At 39.5% G+C, this 19,416-nt stretch overlaps 1 protein-coding gene across 1 annotated transcript in view; it reads right to left on the reverse strand.

Moving 5' to 3' along the window:
- Positions 1-18,573, reverse strand: part of Fbxw10b (F-box and WD repeat domain containing 10B) — a 35,183-nt gene extending 16,610 nt beyond the window's left edge. The window contains exons 1-7 of the mRNA XM_063241702.1: positions 17,952-18,573; positions 15,716-15,892; positions 14,219-14,419; positions 13,998-14,125; positions 12,241-12,363; positions 9,883-9,992; positions 7,924-8,124 (exon numbers count right to left, since the gene is read on the reverse strand). Of these exons, the coding sequence (XP_063097772.1) occupies positions 7,924-8,124; positions 9,883-9,992; positions 12,241-12,363; positions 13,998-14,125; positions 14,219-14,419; positions 15,716-15,892; positions 17,952-18,456 (1,445 nt within the window). The 5' untranslated portion in view covers positions 18,457-18,573. The remainder of the gene's footprint in view (positions 1-7,923; positions 8,125-9,882; positions 9,993-12,240; positions 12,364-13,997; positions 14,126-14,218; positions 14,420-15,715; positions 15,893-17,951) is intronic.
- Positions 18,574-19,416: the final 843 nt, after the last annotated feature.

Below are 19,416 nucleotides of genomic sequence, written 5' to 3' on the forward strand. Positions count from 1 at the left end.
GTAGTTGGAAGGCTACAGAGTTTCATAAGTAAACTGAAAGTCAAAGACCTTGATTTGAATCCCATTTGCAATAGATACTATTTGGAGAAGTTACTTAATTTCTATGTAAGCTTCATTTCTTCATTGGTAAAAAGTATGAGGAAAATGGTAGTTCCCAAATAGTAGTTTTTGGTGAATGATTAAATGCACTAATATAGCAACTATCAAATGCAGCTGATTTCTATTCCTGGGAGACATGTGAAAGTATCTTGAGAGAGTTTTGATCACAAACAGAGAGGGAGAAGTCAATGCACTGAGTCCAACGATGTTACCAAGCATCCTGTCCCGCTCCTGGAAGTCCCACAATGAGCCACCCATTCCCAAATGGCAGCACTACAGCTGCACACCAGTGCATGTAACCCAAAAACAGTGGCTGACACATACAAATCGCTTGATAAGTGTTACCGGTTTTAGGGGAAGAGTCCCTGAAATGACCACCAGGCCTGTTCACAGCACTGATTCAGACAAGAGCCACAGACTGGCTTACCACTGTCATTTAGTTCCAAAATGTTTTGTGTCCATCTAAAACCTATCTAGAAGACATATGAGAATAGGTACGAATCATGTTGTTCTGTGATAAGAAAACTGGCCTCAGGTCTCTCAGCTACCATTCATCCAGATTTCCCCTTCAGCCTGACTGTTGCACTGCGTTTGTGACAGGACAAAGCCTAACGTTAGGATAACGGAATCTGGTGCTGGCTGCCTGAGCCTCAATCTGAGGTCCACCACTTACTGGTTTTGTGATCTTGGGTAAATTACTGAATCATTCCATGCCTCATCTGTAAAATGACACTTACCTCTAGGGTTATTTAAGGCTTAGCACATAATATATGACTAACAAAAGTTGGAGGGAGGCAGAATATGGTGAGCGTTTTCTTCTGATGTTCTCTCAAGGTCCTACAGCCTTACTGATTGCTTCCTAGGGGGTTCAGAGTCTGTGTTGCAACCCCAATGCATTTACCAATGTCCCAGAGCTCTGAAGGAAAGCATATTTGGAATTTCTGTTTCTAGCAACATGACGGTTTCTTTAATGTAAGAAGGTAAGGGCATTTGAGAAACGTTTTTATGTTGATTTTTATTAATACATGTTTGCAGCATTTAATGTTTATATTTATTTTAAGGAGTAGGTATATCTACTTAACATAACTTAACTCTTTGTATTTCTCTTCCCCTCCTTTCCTTCTCCCTCCATTTCTAAATTCCCCTCACATTTGCAAAAGATCTGCCTTCCTATTTCCTCTTTTATTTTATTTTTTTAAATTAATTATACTTTAAGTTTCTCATAATAAGAGAAACCATGCAAAACTGAAGCTTGTGTTTCTAATTTGTTTCACTTAACAAAGTGAAATAAATGTGCGTCTATTTTTCTACACGACTCAAATCTTGAGTTTTATCCTTCTTTATGCATTATTAGTACACCATTGTGTATAAATATTTTCTTTATGTATTCACCTGTATGTATATATATATATCCATTAACAGATGAGTAGATATATGCCATTTGCAAGATTTGGCTTTGATCAGACGAGATCGGGCGCGTTCAGGGTGGTATGGCTGTAGACTTGGCTTTGATCAATTGAGCTGTTATAAAAATGGGTATGCACGTATCACTCTAGTAGGATGTCTTTTACTCTTTGGGAAAGATATCTAAAAGGGGAATAGCAGGGATAAATAGAATTTCTAGTTTTAGTTTTTTGAGGAATCTCCATACTGCCAGTTTACATTCCCATCAAGAGTGTAAAGGCTGACTTTTTCTCTGAAGTCTTGCCAGCATTTCTTATTGTTTGATTTTTTTTTATTATAACCATTCTGTCTGGGGTAAAATAGAAATTCAATGTTACTTTAATTTGCATTTCTCTGATGCCAAGATACTGAGCATTTTCATGTATTTATTGGCCATTTGTACATCTTCTAAGAAGTTATGTTCATATCAGGGGCTGGAGATTTAGCTCAGTGGCATAAGCGCCTGCCTTGCAAGCAGGCAGTCATGAGTTCAATCCCTGGTGCCGATAAAAAGGAAAAAGACAAAAAAAAAAAGAAGTTATGTTCATATCAATTGCCCATTTTTTAAGTAAAATCTCTGATTTTTTTTAACTTGGGGATTTTTTTAAAATTCTTCGTAAATTGAGAAGTGGCTAGCAAAAAAAATTTTTTTCATTCCGTAGGTTGTTTTTCACTGTGTTGGTTGTTCTCTTTGTTATGCAGAAGGTTTTAATGTGATATAATCCAATTTGTTGATTCTTGATGCTATTTCTTGTGCAACTGGGGTTTTGCTTAGAAAGTTCTTTCCTGTGCCTATGTCTTTAAGTTTAACCCATTTTATCTTCCAGTATATTTTTTCTGTTTTAATATTTATGTCTTTGATTCATTGTGATTTTACTTTTTTAAACAGTGAAAGCTATAGGTCTAGATTCAATCTTCTGCATGTGTGTAATCAATTTTCCCAATACCATTTGTTCAAAAGGCTATCTTTCCTCCAGCATGTTTCCGGCTCCTTCGTCAAAGATCAGATGATTTAATGTACTCAGGGCTGTCTATGCATCTTCTGTTCTATTCCACTGATCTGCATGTCTAGTTTTGAATTATATGCTTTTTAGAAATATAAAAATATAAAGAACTTCCTTGACGTAGTATAACTTCTAAGCCAAAGTCATACTGACACACGGTGTGCTAAATGAAGAAATAGCAGATGCATTCACTTCAAAAAACAGGGAACAGGTAACGATGCCTATTCTTACTGCTTCCATGGCACTGGAAGACCCAGGCACAGTTAAAAGAAAAGAATGATACATATATTAGAAAACAAGACAGTCGTCAGTAGTAACAGCGTAAGATCATCTACATAGGAAAACCACATCAACATAGAACATAGCAAAGTTGCTGGACACAAAATCAACCTACAGAAGTCAATACCATTTCTCTATTCCAGCAATAAGCAATTTGAAAAGAGAAGCAAAAACAAGATACCATTTACAAAAGCAATAGAATTATAAGGTTATAGGTAGTTAATAAGAATATACAAGGCTTTTACAAAGAAAAATTTAAAGCTCTAAGAAAGGATGTTTCCTCATTGCTGGGACAAATACACTATACTCACAACTCAAAGGAGGAGAGGTTTATTTCAGCTCACAGCTCCTGTCCACAGTCAGCTGACTCCATGGAAGAAATGGCACAGTACAAAGACATACTACAAGAAAACTGCTCATGTCATGGCAGCCAGAAAGACAAGAGAAAAGAGTAGAACTGGCCCCACCAGTGCTATATTAAAATATCTATCTAGGGGCTGGGGATTTAGCTCAGTGGCATAAGCGCCTGCCTTGCAAGTGCATGGTCGTGAGTTCGATCCCCGGTACCGGTAAAAAAACAAAAACAAACAAACAAAAATCTATCTAATGCATTATTAACAACAATAGAGAGATCAAAATAGGATCGTTTTGGCGCAAGAACAAAAAAATCAGACCAATGGAGAATGGAGCTCAAAACTGTCCATATGTGTGGGAAATGACTCTGATAAAGATGAGCCACAAATCAGTGAGGCAAATGACAGATTACTTATTAATTGCTCTGAGAGGAAATCTATTCATTTTATTAAAAGATAAATCAACAAAACAGAAATCCTATTTAGCATCACATAATAAGTTGGACTACGAATGGATCCGCTGAATACAAAAGGTAAAACTATAAAGTTAATAAAAGAAAATGTTGGAAAATATCTCTGGGGGAAGAACTATAGACATGGGGTAGAAGAAAATCTGAAAACAAATGATAAATTTTATTACATTAATATTAAAGACTTTTGTTCAACAAAGGGCACTATGAACAAAATCAGTAAATGAAAGAGAAACCATATTTGATATTTTAAAACTGACAAGGGACTAACATCTAGAAGGAAATACAAAGAGCTGAAAATCAGTAAGAAAATCAGAACAATCTTGACAGAAAGGTAGGCAAATGGACATCATCAGACAACTTACAAAAGAAGTCATGAAAGGTAATAAATCCATTAGTAACCAGAATTAATAATGCACCTGGAAATGACTACAGAAATTCATTTGGCAAACATCTGAAAACTACACAGTATTCAGTGTTGGTAGGGAAGCAGAAATACCAGAGGCCTGCTGGCGAGAATGTAGACTGAGACAGTCATCCTGGAATTCAACTTGGTACATCTTAGTCAAATTAGGTGCTTCCTAACCTATATCTGAATATTTCCTCTCCTGGGTGCATATCATCAAAGGAAATCTTACACCAGGCATGATGGTACACACCTGTAATCCCAAGCACTGTGCTAAGCTGAGACAGGAGGTTCATGACTTCAAGCCCAGCCTAGGCAACTTAGCAATTTAGTGAGGTCTTGCATCAAATGAAAAATAAAAAGGATTGGAAATATAGCCCAGTGCAAAGACCCTGTATTCAGTTCCCAATAAATCAAAAAAGAAAAAAGAAGAAGAGAGAAGAAAAGAAGAATGAAAAAACAGAGAAGAAGAAAAAAGAACTTTATAATGTTCATAAAGAATCTTATATGAAAATTTATGAAGATGGTCAATGAGCATTGATTAGAGTCAACCCAGTGCCCACCGCTAGGAAGGCAAGTAAATTAAGTATGTACACAGACCTTAGAGTATGACAGCCAGCCAGAATTAACTGACTTGTAAAACAGATCAAAGATCTAGATATTAAACCTAAAACACTGAATCTATTGCAAGAGAGTAGGTAGCTATTTGAAGACATAAATGCAAATAGAGTTCATGAGCAAAACCTACACTGCACAAGAAATACTTTAAAGAATAAACAACTGGCATCTCCTCTTATTAAAAAGCTTCTGCACATCAAAAGAAATCACCAACAGACTGGAAAAAAATTTAGCCAATCGTCCCTCAAAGGACTTCTGTCTAGAACGTATAAAGAACTGAAAAAACTCAGATCCTCCCATTCAAAGAGCCAATCCAAAAATGGGCATCTGAGATGAACACGAACTTCTCAGATGAAGAAATACAAATGGCAAATAAATATATGAAAAAATGTTCAACATGACTGGTCATCCTGAGAGATGCAAATTAAAACAACACAGATTCCATCTGATCCAAAAAAGAATGGCTACCATGAAGAAATCAACCAATAACAAATGCTGGAGGGGCCGGAGGGAACAAATAACACTTCTCCACTGTTGGTGGGAGTGTAGACTGGTACAACCACTGTGGAAATCAGAGTGGAGATTTCTCAGAAAGGTAAGGTTAGAAATCCCAGCTATTTACCTTCTGGACATCTTCCCAGGAGAATTAAAAACATCATACTTACAGCACTATATGTGCATCTATGTTTATAGCAACACAATTTGTAAAAGCTAGATCTTGGAAACAACCCAAATGCCCACCAGCCCAGGAATGAATAAAAAAGATATAGTGGGGCTGGGGATACAGCTCAACAGCACACGTGCCTGCCTGGCAAGTGCAAGGTCCTGAGTTCAATTCCCAGTACCAAAAATAAAAAGTATATGGTATTTTTATGCAATGGAGTACTCAAGCCACAAAGAAAGATAAACTGGAGACTTTTATAGGTAGATGGATGCAACTTGAGACCATATTCCTAAGTGAAATAAATCAGACTCACAAGTGTAAACATTATATTGTGTTAGCGGTGTGAGAAACTGAAAGAGTAAACAAGTTCTAAAATGTGTAATAAATATTCTGAAATGAGAAGAAATTGTTCAAAAGGTGAAAGGAACTAGGATGGGTGAAAGGTTAAAGGACAGTAAGGAAAAGGGGGATAACACAGTTCATTAAAAAGGGAGGTTTGTGCTAATATCAACTGGAGAAATTTTATACCCAGATCTTGTACCCTGAGCAATTACTTTAAAGATAACAACATGTAATGTATTAACTATTGTTACTCTCCTATTACTTTGTTATGAAGTTTTGTTTTACCTTTTTTCCATAAAATAAAATACAACTGACTTGGTGGTCGTGAGTATATGTATAAGCTCCAGAGCTGCAGGCTGCTAGAACATACTGCAAGTTTTGAACTTGTTGACCTCCACAATCACACAAGCCTTACTCTATCATAAATCCCTCTCTATGTGTACATCCTATTGGTACTGTTTTTCTGTAGAAGCCTAGTACACATACGAAGACATGTTCCACCTCATTAGTAAACAAGGAAGTTAAAGGTATAACTTCAATGAGAGTTTAAGTAATATACCCATCAGATTGGTAAAAATGTCAAAGACTGATAATACAAAGTGTTGGTGAAGGTGTATAAAGAGGGTTATTCTCAGACCCACTGATGGGTTTCTAAATTAATACAATCACTTAGGAAGACAGCTTAGTATTCCTATCTAGAAATCCCCCTACTGGGAAGATATCTTAGGAAAAAAGACCTACATGGAGACCCAAGAGCAGCCATAGAGCATTGTTGGGAAAAATTAAAAACCAAAAATACTGCAAATATTCATCAAGAGAAGAATAAATGAGCTGTGATACATTCATCCAATAAAAATCTGAATCTCTGTCATCCTAAACTAATGATTGCTACCTACATCATATGGGTAAGTCTCACAAACAGACCTCAGTGTGAGAATCGGGTGCTGATGGCTTTTTAAAATATGATTCCATTTATATTAAATTCAATAGCAGGCGAAAATAATATATTTGGAGATGTACAAGCAAGCAAAAACTATAAAGAAATACAAGAAAACAATTAATATAAATTTAGGGTAATATTATCTCCGGCTGAAAGAAAGAAAGAAAGCCATAGGGAAAGGGCACATTGTGTGGTTAGGGAACAATATTCCATGTTTTAGTCTACTCATAGATTTTTCCGATAATATTGAAACACATAAGTATGCATATTTTAAGCACTATTTTTCATCTGTGTTATATTTAATACACACAAAAACTACTTTACTCTGAAGAATATGTAAAAAGAAATATAAATTATGTTCTCACATTGCAGCTATTATAAAAGTTTCAAGTTTATCCTTCTTCACAACTAATACTCCATTGTATAAAAATATGGCATCTTTTTATCTGTTCTTTGGTTGATGAGCATTTGCGTTGTTTCTTATGTAGCTATTACAAATTGTGCTGCTATAAACGTGGGTGCACATGTATTGCTAAGGTATGATGTTTTAAATTCTTCTGGGAAGATATTCAGAAGGGGATCAGCTGGGTTACATGAGACCTCTAATCCTAGATTTTGGAGGAATCTCCACCCTGATAAGTTAAATAAACTGATTCATATGTGTAAGCAGGGTACTGTCTCCCTAGTGTAAGAAGCTGAAAGATTAAATAAGGTCTAGAATAGATATTGTGAATGGGAAGAAATTATTGTTCAACAGGAAAAAGGAACTAGGATACAGGAGAGGAGGAAGGATGGAAGGGAAAGGGAAGAAATGCAAGCCAGTTATACCATGAGTGTCTCTTAGCTCACTGAAAATGTAGGTTTGTGCTAATACCAGTGAGAGAAATTTTCATGCCCGTGTCTTATACTCTGAATCACTACTTTGAAAATAGCAGTTTCCAATATGCTATTGTCATTCTCCTATTATTTTGTTATGAAATTTTGTTTTATCTTTTTTCCATAAAATCAATAAAGTATGTTTTCACCTAAGAATGCTAAAAAACAAAGAAAAAGAAATGTCTTACAGTTCACAGCTACTCACTGGAGGATGCATCTAACAATTACTGTAAATCTATCTCATTCCAAGTTTAAACAATATATTCTTGGATTTATACTGTCCAAAACATCCATTGTAGGTAGTCTGGAAGTAGATACCATTTAGGAAAACTTTTCAATAAATCCCCAACCAAAAAGGCACGCACACCTCTTCCACGAGCTTCCTTCAAGCACGAGGTGAAGGGAGGTCAGGACTCCCTCGATGCTCACCTGATGCTCAGGTCGTAACTCCCACTCAGGAGAAAGTTTTCCTCTTCACACAAGAAGAGGGCCCGGATGCTCCCAACATGGCCTTGAAACACGGTGGGGAGCTGCTTGACCTGGGCAATGTCCAGAAGCTGGATCTTCCGATTAGATGACACGGCCACCAGATCTCCCCCAGAAAAGTGGATGATTCTGTTTTGGTCCCAGCTGAGTTTCAGGATCGAGGTGGGAGATTGGATAAGGCATGAAAGAGGAGTTAGTGTCCTTCTTGCAACTCGCTAAGCGCCCTAACTTTTCCCCATAGTGGTGGTAAAATAGAAAACTCGGGGCCTTTCACCAAGGGAGACAGCAGCAGGTAAGGTGGAGTGCTCGTGGGCCTGATAGATCCTCACACCTGCACGAAAATCCATCTCAGGCAGATCTAAAGTCTAAAGACATAGAGGAAAACTATAAAGTATAAACAAAAAAATTTTGTGAATGTATGATATTCACAAAAGGGAGAGAATAGAATATGTGATATTTCCCAAGTTTATTTGACAATGAAAATCATTTTTCATGGAAAACTCAAGGAACCCTAATATGTGCTGCATATATTCTTCCATTTTCTCTCTTTCTTTCTTGTCTGTCTGTCTTTCTTCCTGTCTTTCTTTCATTTATTTTTTCTTAACCAGTCACCAAGGAATACTGGCTAGGTTTAAAGGTCTATGCCAGTAAGAACCGCGTGAAATACAAAGATGAATACAATATAAACCTTGCTATTAATAGGCTTAAAACCTGATAAGCCAGGAGAGTTGAGTGACTTTTCCTATCATAGAGTGACTTACAAATAGAACGACTAAGATATTTTTTTATTGCAAAAGGGAATGCTATTTTAAGTATACTAGGACTACAGAGAAAAGTAGAATTGTTCCAATAAATCAGAATGGATAGTTGCTCTAAATATGAGGGAAAGTTCTTATTATTTTTCTCCAATTTTATCTTTCATATTTAGAGTTTGACCAGCTAATGAGCAGTAATTAGCACACTACCTATAAAAACTCAATTCTGGGGGCTGGGGATTTAGCTCAGCGGCATAAGCGCCTGCCTTGCAAGCGCATGGTCGTGAGTTTGATCCCTGGTACTGATAAAAAAAAAAAAAAAACTCAATTCTGCTTTCCCATATAACTGGTCTATTTCAACGATGCGATTTGTTAGTAAAATTCATGACCAAAAACAATGTAGGGCTTTTGGTCTCTACAAAACCTTGTGACTAAAAAGTGAATGCCTAGGCCTAAAGTATGGCATAAAGTTGATTATTAAAGAGCCTTCTTGTGGAGCATCCAAATGATATCACACAATCCAACTATCATAATAGAATTTGTATATTGCAGTTTTGCAAAATTGCATTTTGCAATATGGAAAGATATCCACAGTATTTTGTTGGACTGGGTCACATAAATATAGAGCATAGCCCAATTTCTATTTAAAATGTTTTAAGTATGCAAAGAAAAACTCTACAGGACAAACATCAGTATTAGCAGTAATTATTTCTAGGTGACAAAGTTTTAGATCTTTGCTTTTTGGGACTGCAAAGCCCCTTGCAAGCAAGTGGTCGTGAGTTCGATCCCCGGTACTGATTTAAAAAAAAAAAAAAAAGATCTTTGCTTTTCTCTATACATCTCCTGATACTTGGAGGATTTTTTTCAAGCAAGTATATTCTCAAATTGGGATAAAAAAATAAAAGTGTCTTTAAAAAGAAAGATTTTATGCACATTACATTTGCCAAATGTTGTAGTCAGTAATTCAAAATGTGTAAAGGAAAAATGCCCTCTCCCAATTGCTAAGAAGGGAACAAAATCCCAAGGGAAGCTAGGGTTGGTTCTGGGCTGAAGTTAGACGTGAGGAGACAATGCCTTTCTAAGTCACAGGGGCCAAGATGCCTGTCTGACGGTCCCCAAAGACCTCAATTCAGACCCGAGTACCTACATGTCGGAGAGAATGCGAACATTGTAGGTTCCACAGAACACATTTCTCTCTTCCATCAAGACCTGCTGAGTTTCCTGGTTCTGGTATGCAGTCCACAGGTGGTAGTCATTCTAGAAAAGGAATATTTAGGGTCCCAGACGGCCCTCCAGGCTGTCCTGACCAGGGCACAGGCTGATGGATTCTTCGCTTTAAAGCTGTGGTTGTTGCTTCATAGTGATGGAGGATGAGCAGAGAGGAGGGGGCGTGAGAAGGGACCAAAGTAAGCCATGAGCAACAAAACGCAAAAAATCTAATTCCCTCTCCACTGCTTTGTACTTTCTACATGTCCACATCTATGAACTTTCAAGGCTGAATTCTGTCGCTGAGAATACAACTTTCCTGAAAATGTGCTCACAGAGGATAATTCACAGCACAGAACAGCAGTAAGTACTGGCCAGCCGTTTCACTGAAACCAGGGTTTCATATTTATATGACACGCACTTGATGGTACAAAGTATTTCCACCAGGAACTTCTTTCCTATCTGAAGTTATTACTGTGCTCTGTGCATTTGAATTTCAAGTTGTTATACGTCTGCCACCTTCATTTGTTATTATAGGTGGCTGACAAAGTAGATCACTTGCCCCCAAAGTATTCTCAGTGTCTTATAGATGAGGTATCTGGGATTCGGGGAGAGAAATAAATTTTGTCAGCTTTCCACAGGGGGGTCATTGCAGTACAGAATTGTGGTTGCACAAAAGATGGAAGATTATTTGGAGATGAGACTTAGTTCAATCACAAGAGGACCCAGAGAGGTTGCTTCTTCAGAATAAGAGACCCTGAGAGGGGCTGCTGTTTCTGCATAAGAGAGCCTCAGGGAAACAGCAGAAAGCTGAAATCTCTGTGGGTTTTTATTTGTGACTCAAGGATAGACAAAGTGATAGAAGAAAAGCACTCACAACATTCACACAGGAGTTTTGGTCAGGGGACAGGGAAAGAAGGGGATGGATTGTTATGTAACACAGGTCAACCTAGGTTAAGCAGTCTGACGAAGCAAAGGGGACACAATGGCCAAAGCAAACGTCTCTGAGAATAATGCACTGTGGATTCTGGGGTCTGCTGTCCTGTGGATCTGCCCCAAATTTAAGCATACCTCCCGGGAGCCTGAGACCGGCGCTCCCAAGGTCCCTCCATTTTCACATGTACCCCAAACACTCCTTCACCAGAGATTCCCCACAGAGTGCTTCCCTTCCGCCCTCTATCTCCTCGCTCATCACATAATTTTTGAGAAACCACAGCATGCCAGGTATGGTGAATTCTGGTACAGATGACTAACTGAGCTCTCCTTCTAAACCTTAGCTTTTTTCTCCATGCTGTGGACTCTTGCTAGGATGCAGTCTCTCCTCCACGCATTCTCCTCCCCGTGTGTGTGTGTGTGTGTGTGTGTGTGTGTGTGTGTGTGCGCGCACACACGTTTGTCTGTCTTTCTGTCTGTCTCTGTATCACTGTCTCTGTCTGTCTCTTTCTTTGTGTGTGTTTGTCTATCTCTATCTCTGTATCTTTCTCTCTGCGTCTATCTCTGTATCTCTGTATCTCTTTCTGTATCTCTGCATCTCTGTATCTCTTTCTCTCTGTGTCTGTCTCTGTATCACTGTCTCTGTCTCTTTCTCTGTGTGTCTATCTCTATCTCTGTATCTCTCTATCTCTGTATCTCTGTGTGTGTGTCTATTTATCTCTGTATCTCTGTATTTCTGTGTGTGTGTGTGTGTGTGTGCATCTATCTCTGTACTTCTGTATCTCTGTGTGTGTATGTGTGTGTGTCTCTATATTTCTCTCTCTGTCTCCCTCTATCTCTGTGTGTGTCTATCTCTGTATCTCTATATCTCTCTCTCTCTCTCTCTGTGTGTGTGTGTGTGTGTTACTGGGAATTGGAAACCAGGGCCTTTGTACCAAGCTGCATCCCTAAACCAGTCTATTTTTCGAGGTCTGATCTTGCTAATTCACTAAGTTGCCCAGGCTGAGCTCAAACTTGCAACCCTTTTTTCTCAGCTTTCCTAATCTCTAACCAAAGAGTGACGTCCTCCCCGGAAGGATCTGTCAAATTTGTCTCCCCTGTGAAGTACAGAAATCTTTCCACAGTCCAGCTGGAATTAAACAAGGCTTCCCTGGTTTCTCTCAAAATAGAGAGGAGTTCTTTGGTCTTTGCTCCTCTCCTAAGTCTTGGTAGTCCCAGGAGCCACATACAGAAAAACTGGGAAGGAAAAAAGACACGGCTCTGCTGCTGACAAGTATGAGGTTTTGGCTAAGCTTTTTAACACCGTATCCTCCAATGGAACGATGGCCCTCACCATCCGTTGGCCCATAAGTCCACTGAAGCCCACCTTTGCTCTCAGTTTCCACTTGTGATTTTTCACACGCGAGCGTTTCCCATCATCCGTCATTTTAGGAACTGGGACAGGAAGCTTGTTGGCATAATTAGGTTCTATTCCTCTTGTGTAGGATCCCTGGAAAAAAATCAAAAATTCCTGCATGTCTGCACTCCTGTGCTCCTTGCAGCCCTGTTTACAGTGGCCAAGATGTGAAATTGGCATGGACATCTGTTACAGACATAGAATATGTATGTGCAGTGGAATATCACTCAGTATAAAAAAGGAAAAAGCTTGTTATCTCCAGTGATATGGACAGAGCTGGGAGATGTTATGAATAATAAGCTAGGCACAGAAAAATAAATCCTACATGATTTCACTGATGTGGGGACTCTAAGAAAGTTGATCTCAAATAAATAGAAACTACACTGATGGTCGCTAGTGGTTAAGAGGAAGCAGGAGACATACCAGGTTAGCCTAATGACAGAGAATTATAGTTAAATAGTTGGAATAAACACAAGAGATCAACTGTACTGCAAGGCAACTATAGTGACAATATATTGTATTCTTTTAAAATACAAGTCAGGCGTGGTGGTTCACACCTGTAATCCCAGCCCTCGGGAGGCTGAGGCAGGAAGATCATTGCGAGTTTGAGACCAGCCTGGGCTACAAAGTGAGCTCAAGGCCAGCCTGAACTGCAGAGGGAAACCCTGTCTCAAAAAAAAAAAAAAAAAAAAAAAAAAAAAAAAAACGTGTATTAGTCAATACAAAAATGAAGACTATGTGACAGATATATGAATTAGCTACATTTAACTACAATGTACATACATTTCAAAACACTATATTGCACACAGTAAATAGATACAAGGTTATCTGTTCATTGTTAGAAAATTTTAAATATTATTTAAAAAGAAGAAATTATTATTCTTCATTCCTAGTGTCCAGGAGGAAGGGAAAAAACTAGCTTTTGGCAAACCCTGAAGGTGGGGAGGCATTGGCTAACAAACAAAGGCCTAGACTTAGCCAGGTGCACCAAAAGTATGTGCAGACAAGTCCAGAGGGATAAGTAATATCAAGGTCTGGAAGGAGACCAGCAGAAGACTCAGCAATTTCCTAACAGTGGCCTGCTTTATCATGCCTGCTTCCTCCCATCTTTTGTCATCTATCTCTTCTGGAAAAGAAAAAGAAAAAAGAAATCCAAGCTAGTAAGATTGCATAGTTTAGCGTTAGGCTTCAGGCAAAAAACCAAAAAGTCAAAATCCCAGAACTGATGACTGTCAAGAAGAAAACTGTTCTAAACATACTTTGTGTTGCTATAAACTACTGTGTTCCACAGTGATGCTGATTGAGAAACATATTCATGGCTTTCTTATTGTGTAAGCTTCAAGATAACTCCTTGTGGGGAGGAAACAGAATTTCTTGCTTGGTGATGTTTTGTTTTGATTTCAGTCGTGGGGATGGAACTGACGGCCTTACACATGTTAAGTAAGCACTGTGCCACTGAGCTACAGCTGAACTTTGTGAGGTGTTGGAAAACTCCCGCATGTCTGCTCCTGAGAGGTTTCTATCCATACTGTTCCCACTACATCCACTGATGATGAGAGGCAAATGGCTGTTAGTCTGGAGTCTCAACCACAAGGAAGTAGCTGAGCCTTGAATTCAGAACTGGAGTCCAGCTGGTCTACCCGCAAGACAGAAAGGCTCAGGGTCGGGTCAACCTCTCCATGCAAATCAAGCTGGTTTCCAGACATGTCTTCCCACATCAGAAGTACCTGCAAGAGAATAATCTGGTTCTGAATGTAGGTGTTCATGGGTAAGTCCATCTTGACCTGCTGAGCTAGAGCGGCCCAGTGGTGACTCACAGAAGCACATTTGTTCAGGGTGTTTCTGTCCAGCATTCCTAGAGGAACAAAGAAGAAAAATAGACCCAAATCCCAGAACTGGGCCGGGATGGGGGGCTCTCTGAGAAATCCCTTCATCCACACCGGCATACTTAGAATGTACTTGGAGAGGTGGACAGGCAGGAGACGGATGAAGTCTCGGTATTTGCTGACCCCAGAAGACAGATCTCTGACATCCTCCAGGTCCATCAACAGATTGCAGGGATCGTCCCCTGGGCTGAGCGTGCCTGCTTTTCTGGAAAGTGGTTCATTCATCTTAGAAATACATTGGTGCGAACTCTTCCACTGTTCGTCTGGGAAGCCAGAGAAAGGGATACAGCTGAGTTATCTCTGCAATAATTCTAGGACCAGAAAACAATCTGTACCAAGCTATCCCCCCAAATAAAGTCGCTGAGGCTACTGGACTCTTGTCAGCTTTTTGCCCCATGAAATAGTACTGCCTGACCCAAACATGCCAGCACTTTCTAGGCTTTTTAGTTCAAGGTGACATACTAGCAAAATCTCAAAAGGCATTATCTGGAATTTTCTTGAAAATTAGCTCAGCGGCATAAGCGCCTGCCTGGCAAGCATGAGGTCATGAGTTCGATCCTGGGTATCACCAAAAAAAGAAAAGAAAATATCCCAGCAGGAAAAAGATGTTGAAAGATTTTAAAAAGGAGGGGGCACCCATGGTGGTGCATGCCTGTGATCCCAGCTACTCGGGAATCTGAGGCAGAAAGATCACAAGTTCATGGCTGGGCACTTTAGTGAGACCCTATCAAAGTAAAGAAGGTTGAGATCGATCTCATGGCCAGAGTGTTTGCCTAGCACAAGGTCCTATATTCAGTCCCTAGTAATCACACACACACACACACACACACACACACACACACACACGGCTAGTGGGAAGAGGAAGGGACAAATGAAGTCAGATTGGTTGGTCTAGGAGTATGGTCCAGTGAGAGAACCCTTACCCAGCAAGTGAAGGGCATTGAGTCCAATCCCCAGCACCCTCTCCACATTCCCTGTCTCTGACCAGCTATGATGATTAAATGAGGGAAAGAATGCCAAAGAAACCAACATACTATAGATGCCAAATGAATGTTAGTTTCCAAAATCCTTTATCTCTAGACGCTATGGCCTTTCCAGCCTCTCTACCTCCGTGGAGACTTCCCAGTGTCAAACGCATAGACTCTTCCACTTACATAAGGTTACATTCCCCAAAATCCATTGTAAGGAAAAATTCCGTAAATCAAAAATGCATTTAAGAGCCAGGCATGGTGGCACATGCCTGTAATCCCAGCACTCAGGAGGCTGAGGCAGGAGAATCCTTGCAATTTTGAGACCAGCCTGGGCTACAAAATGAACTCAGGCCAGCCTGAACTGCATCGCAAGACTCTGTCTCAAAGAGACAAAAAAATACATTTAATACTTCATAGCCCTTTTGAAAACAAAAAAGTTATAATTCAAGTGATCGTAAGTCCAGATGTTCCCTGACTTAGATAGACTATGGCCCAATAAGCCCATTGTAAAGTCAAAAAACATTTATAAGTCAAACTATCTAAATTGGTGACTGTGTATATTGGCTTTCTTGACCAAAGCTGACTTACCAATATTAGTAGCTTCTCTCTCCACTTTTTCAAGTGCTTTTGTATTTCCTACGGATCTAGACAAAGGGAAGCCGGCGGGCCTGGTTTTAACAACCCAACGGATTTGTGAGGTTTCCCGCTTGGAGCTGTAGTCTTTCTCGGGGAAGAAAAACACATCACTGGAGTCTTCACAGAGCTCTAAAGAACAAACAAGCAGGATAAGTGTGCCCTTCAAGCAGGTAAGTAAAGAAAAATGAGACAGAGAAAAGTGATTTTACTTTTCAGTCAGTCCGTGTCTGCAATTTCCACTTTCTCAGATTCAATCAACCACAGATTAAAAATACTCAGAAAAATAGTGCATCTGTTGTAAGCATGTACAGATTTTGTTGTTGCTATTTTTCCCTAAACAACACAGCACAATAATTTTTATACAATATTTGCATTGTATTCAGCATTGTCAGCAATCTAGAAATTATTTAAAGGATATGAAAGAATTGCATAGGCTGTATGCAAATTCATAATATTATATCAGGGACATGAGCATCCACAGGTCTTGCTATCCAAAGGCAGTCCTGGAACTCATCCACCAGAATTGCAGAGACAGCTTTATACAAAAAACAGCCCAGAGTTTATGTCTATTTTTATTTGGGACCTCTGAATTTCTATGCAAAAATATCCCAAAAAAATCCCTGACAGGCTTTGCCAACCAGTCTACAATGCAAAACATAACAGAGTCCTATCTATAAGGAGAGAATTAAGATGAGCTTGGGACTGCTTATCTGAAGCTCTAGCTGAATTTTCTTCAATGATATGAATAACCACCCTTGTATCAAATTAGAAAATTTAACTTTTTTGTTGAGCAGGATCTTGCTAAGTTGCCAGGCTGGGCTTAAATTTGCAACCTTCTGCCTCAGCCCTCCAGAGTGCTGGCATTATAGGTATATGCCATCAGATCAAGCAAACATTTAACTTTTTTTTTTTTTTTTTTTTTTTTTTGTCTTTTTGAGACAGGGTCTCTATGCAGTTCAGGCTGGCCTTGAACTCACTTTGTAGCCCAGGCTGGTCTTGAACGTGCAACGATCCTCCTGCCTCAGCCTCCCGAGTGCTGGGATTACAGGCGTGAGCCACCACGCCCAGCTAAAAATTTAACTTTTTAAGAGAAAAACCTCTCCTAGGAAGAGAGGAAGGTTGCCACTACCTATGACTATACTTACACAACTTTAGTATAAGTAGTCAATTCCCAAAGAGTGTGATGCTACCTTGGAAACCAGAGATGCACTGCAGGTAATGTCCACCACACAACAAAGTTACTTGGGAGAGGGTTCCCTTGCATCTGTTCTGGTTTCTTTTGCTTCTCTGAAACAGCTAGTTAAACACTTGCAAGATTCTCCCATCAACACCCTACACAAATGATGCTCAGAGTGAGGTCCCTTACCCAGCAATACCAGTGGCAGCTAGGAATTTGTTAGCGGTATATAATCTTGGATCCCACCTCAGACCTGCTGAGTTAGAGATTCTGGCAGAGAAACTCAACAATCTTTATTTTAGCAGCCCTCCTGGAGATTCTGTTGTAAGCTATAGTTTAAGAACCACTGCCCTGAACTAATTTGGCCCTTTAGGTAGCTCCAGCTTTGAATAAACTCTACTTTGAGGTTTGATTTTCTGCAAACCATCTAAACCATTTAGATTTTATACTCTAAAGCGAGGAGTGTGATGGAATGCATATTTGATAAAACCTAACCCCTTGGTCTGGTTTCTGTTCTGGGCAGTTTAAAAAATAAAACAATTTGGGGCTGGGGGTTTAGCTCAGCGGCATAAGTGCCTGCCTTGAAAGCAGGCAGTTGTGAGTTCGATTCCTGGTACCGATAAAAATGAAAAAGACAAAAAAAAAATAAATAAATAAATAAAAAAAAATAAAACAATTTAGCAGCTTCCTCCTCCCATCTGTCCCAAACCCAGTCTAATCCCTAATGCAGCAAAGAAAAGACACCAATTTTTAGCGTTTAGAGGCAGGGACCAGCCATCTGTGAGCCTAAAGTGTGTAGAAATCCATTTTAAAATCTCACAGTAAAAAGTTCTAAATTTCCTTTACTTGTGTGACTTTAAAGTTTTCCCGAAGGAAATCATACTCAGCAATTTCTCTTTCGATGAACAGGATCGAGCATCAGGGCAAAGTTAAAAGTGTGTTCTGCACTGTCTGCATCTGAGTCTACAGGCTCCTGAGGTCTTGTTTCCCAATCTGCACAGCCTTGTTTACCTGTGATATGGCTGCACCCTCTCTGAAACAGAGCTCTGATCACAGCAGCAGCAGTGAGCTGTAATTTGGGGTCACACATTTGCAGCAGCAGGAGGATGTAATTTGCCTTGATCCGGTGGGTGCTGGCCCCAAACCAGTACAAGACCTCCTTCATCTCATGTTCCACCATTTTATCCGACATCTGGTTTGAGAAGGATTTTGCAACTTTCCCCTCATTCCTGCAGAGATTAACCCGAGACCTGTTATAGATGAAATCCTTTCCCTGGGTGGTCTGCAGCATATTTTGGAAATAGTGTAACAAGTACAAGCTATCCAACTGCTCTAGAATGCTAACCAGAAACCTCCTCTGCCATATACCATTGATCCTCTGGAACCACTCTTTAGTAGAAAAGATCTTCCACGCTAAGACACACGTTTCGCACTTCTGGCACACGGGAATCAAATCATTTCCCTTCTCACAACGAAAACAGGAGGCACTTCTGAGCCTGGATTCCAACTTTTCCATGCTCCTGAGATAATCAGGTCATTTTATTCTTCTTGTCCATTAGCAACACCACCAAAAACCAGGAGAAGCACAGGGGGATCAAATACCCCACTTGAGAGCTTATAAAATCTCCTGGAGAAAAAGTAAATGGCTGCACCACCAGATGGAAAGATTATGGGTTCCAGGAACACCCGGTAAGAACTCTGGCTTTTGTGCCAACCTCCTTGGAAACCTGACTTTACCGTAAATCTCCTAAGCCTAGCACTGAAAAATGTGGAGGCAGTTGCCATATATTCTAAAAGAGCAGGTCATCTCATTTCTGAGATGCTGTTCTGCAAATTAAAGAACCATATGCACTCTCTAGTAAAGGAAAAATATATTTACCTGGAGCCTGATGTTGAACTTCAATTCAACTGTTGTTATTGATTCCTTTTAAATATTCGTGAATGTAAACTTAGTCATAAACTTAGCTGTTTGATAACAAGAAAGCTACCCCAATAATCTTAAATATATTTATATTCAGTTTGTTAAGTCATTATCCAATTAAAATGATAGATGATTGATATAAACTTAATTAATGTAATTGCTTCAGAATGTTAACCAGAAGCCTCTGCAGAAAACTACTCATTGGTGTAAAAAAAAGTCTCTTGACCTGAAAATATAGGGGGAAAGGAGATGGTTGTTCATTTCAGCCTCAATCCCATGCCCATTCTTGTGCCTGACGGGTGGTACACCTTAAAGTGAAGAACGTGAAAGTGAAGTCTGAATCAGACTCCTGGATTTGGACTCTAGCTCAGCTGCTTACTACCACTGTGAAAGCAGACAGGTGATTTATTCCTTCAAGATTCGGTTTCCTCTCTGAAAAAAATAGAGACAACAATCATTCCTACTTCTTGGTTGTTGTAAGAATAAAATGCACTCAGAAGGTTGTCTCACCAGCCATGGTTGTGCGCACCTGTAATCCCAGCTCTCCAGAGGCTG

Source organism: Cavia porcellus, unplaced genomic scaffold (genome assembly GCF_034190915.1).
Source record: "Cavia porcellus strain 051 isolate PalLab524CR breed Dunkin Hartley unplaced genomic scaffold, mCavPor4.1 scaffold_32, whole genome shotgun sequence".
NCBI classification, from domain to species: domain Eukaryota; kingdom Metazoa; phylum Chordata; class Mammalia; order Rodentia; family Caviidae; genus Cavia; species Cavia porcellus.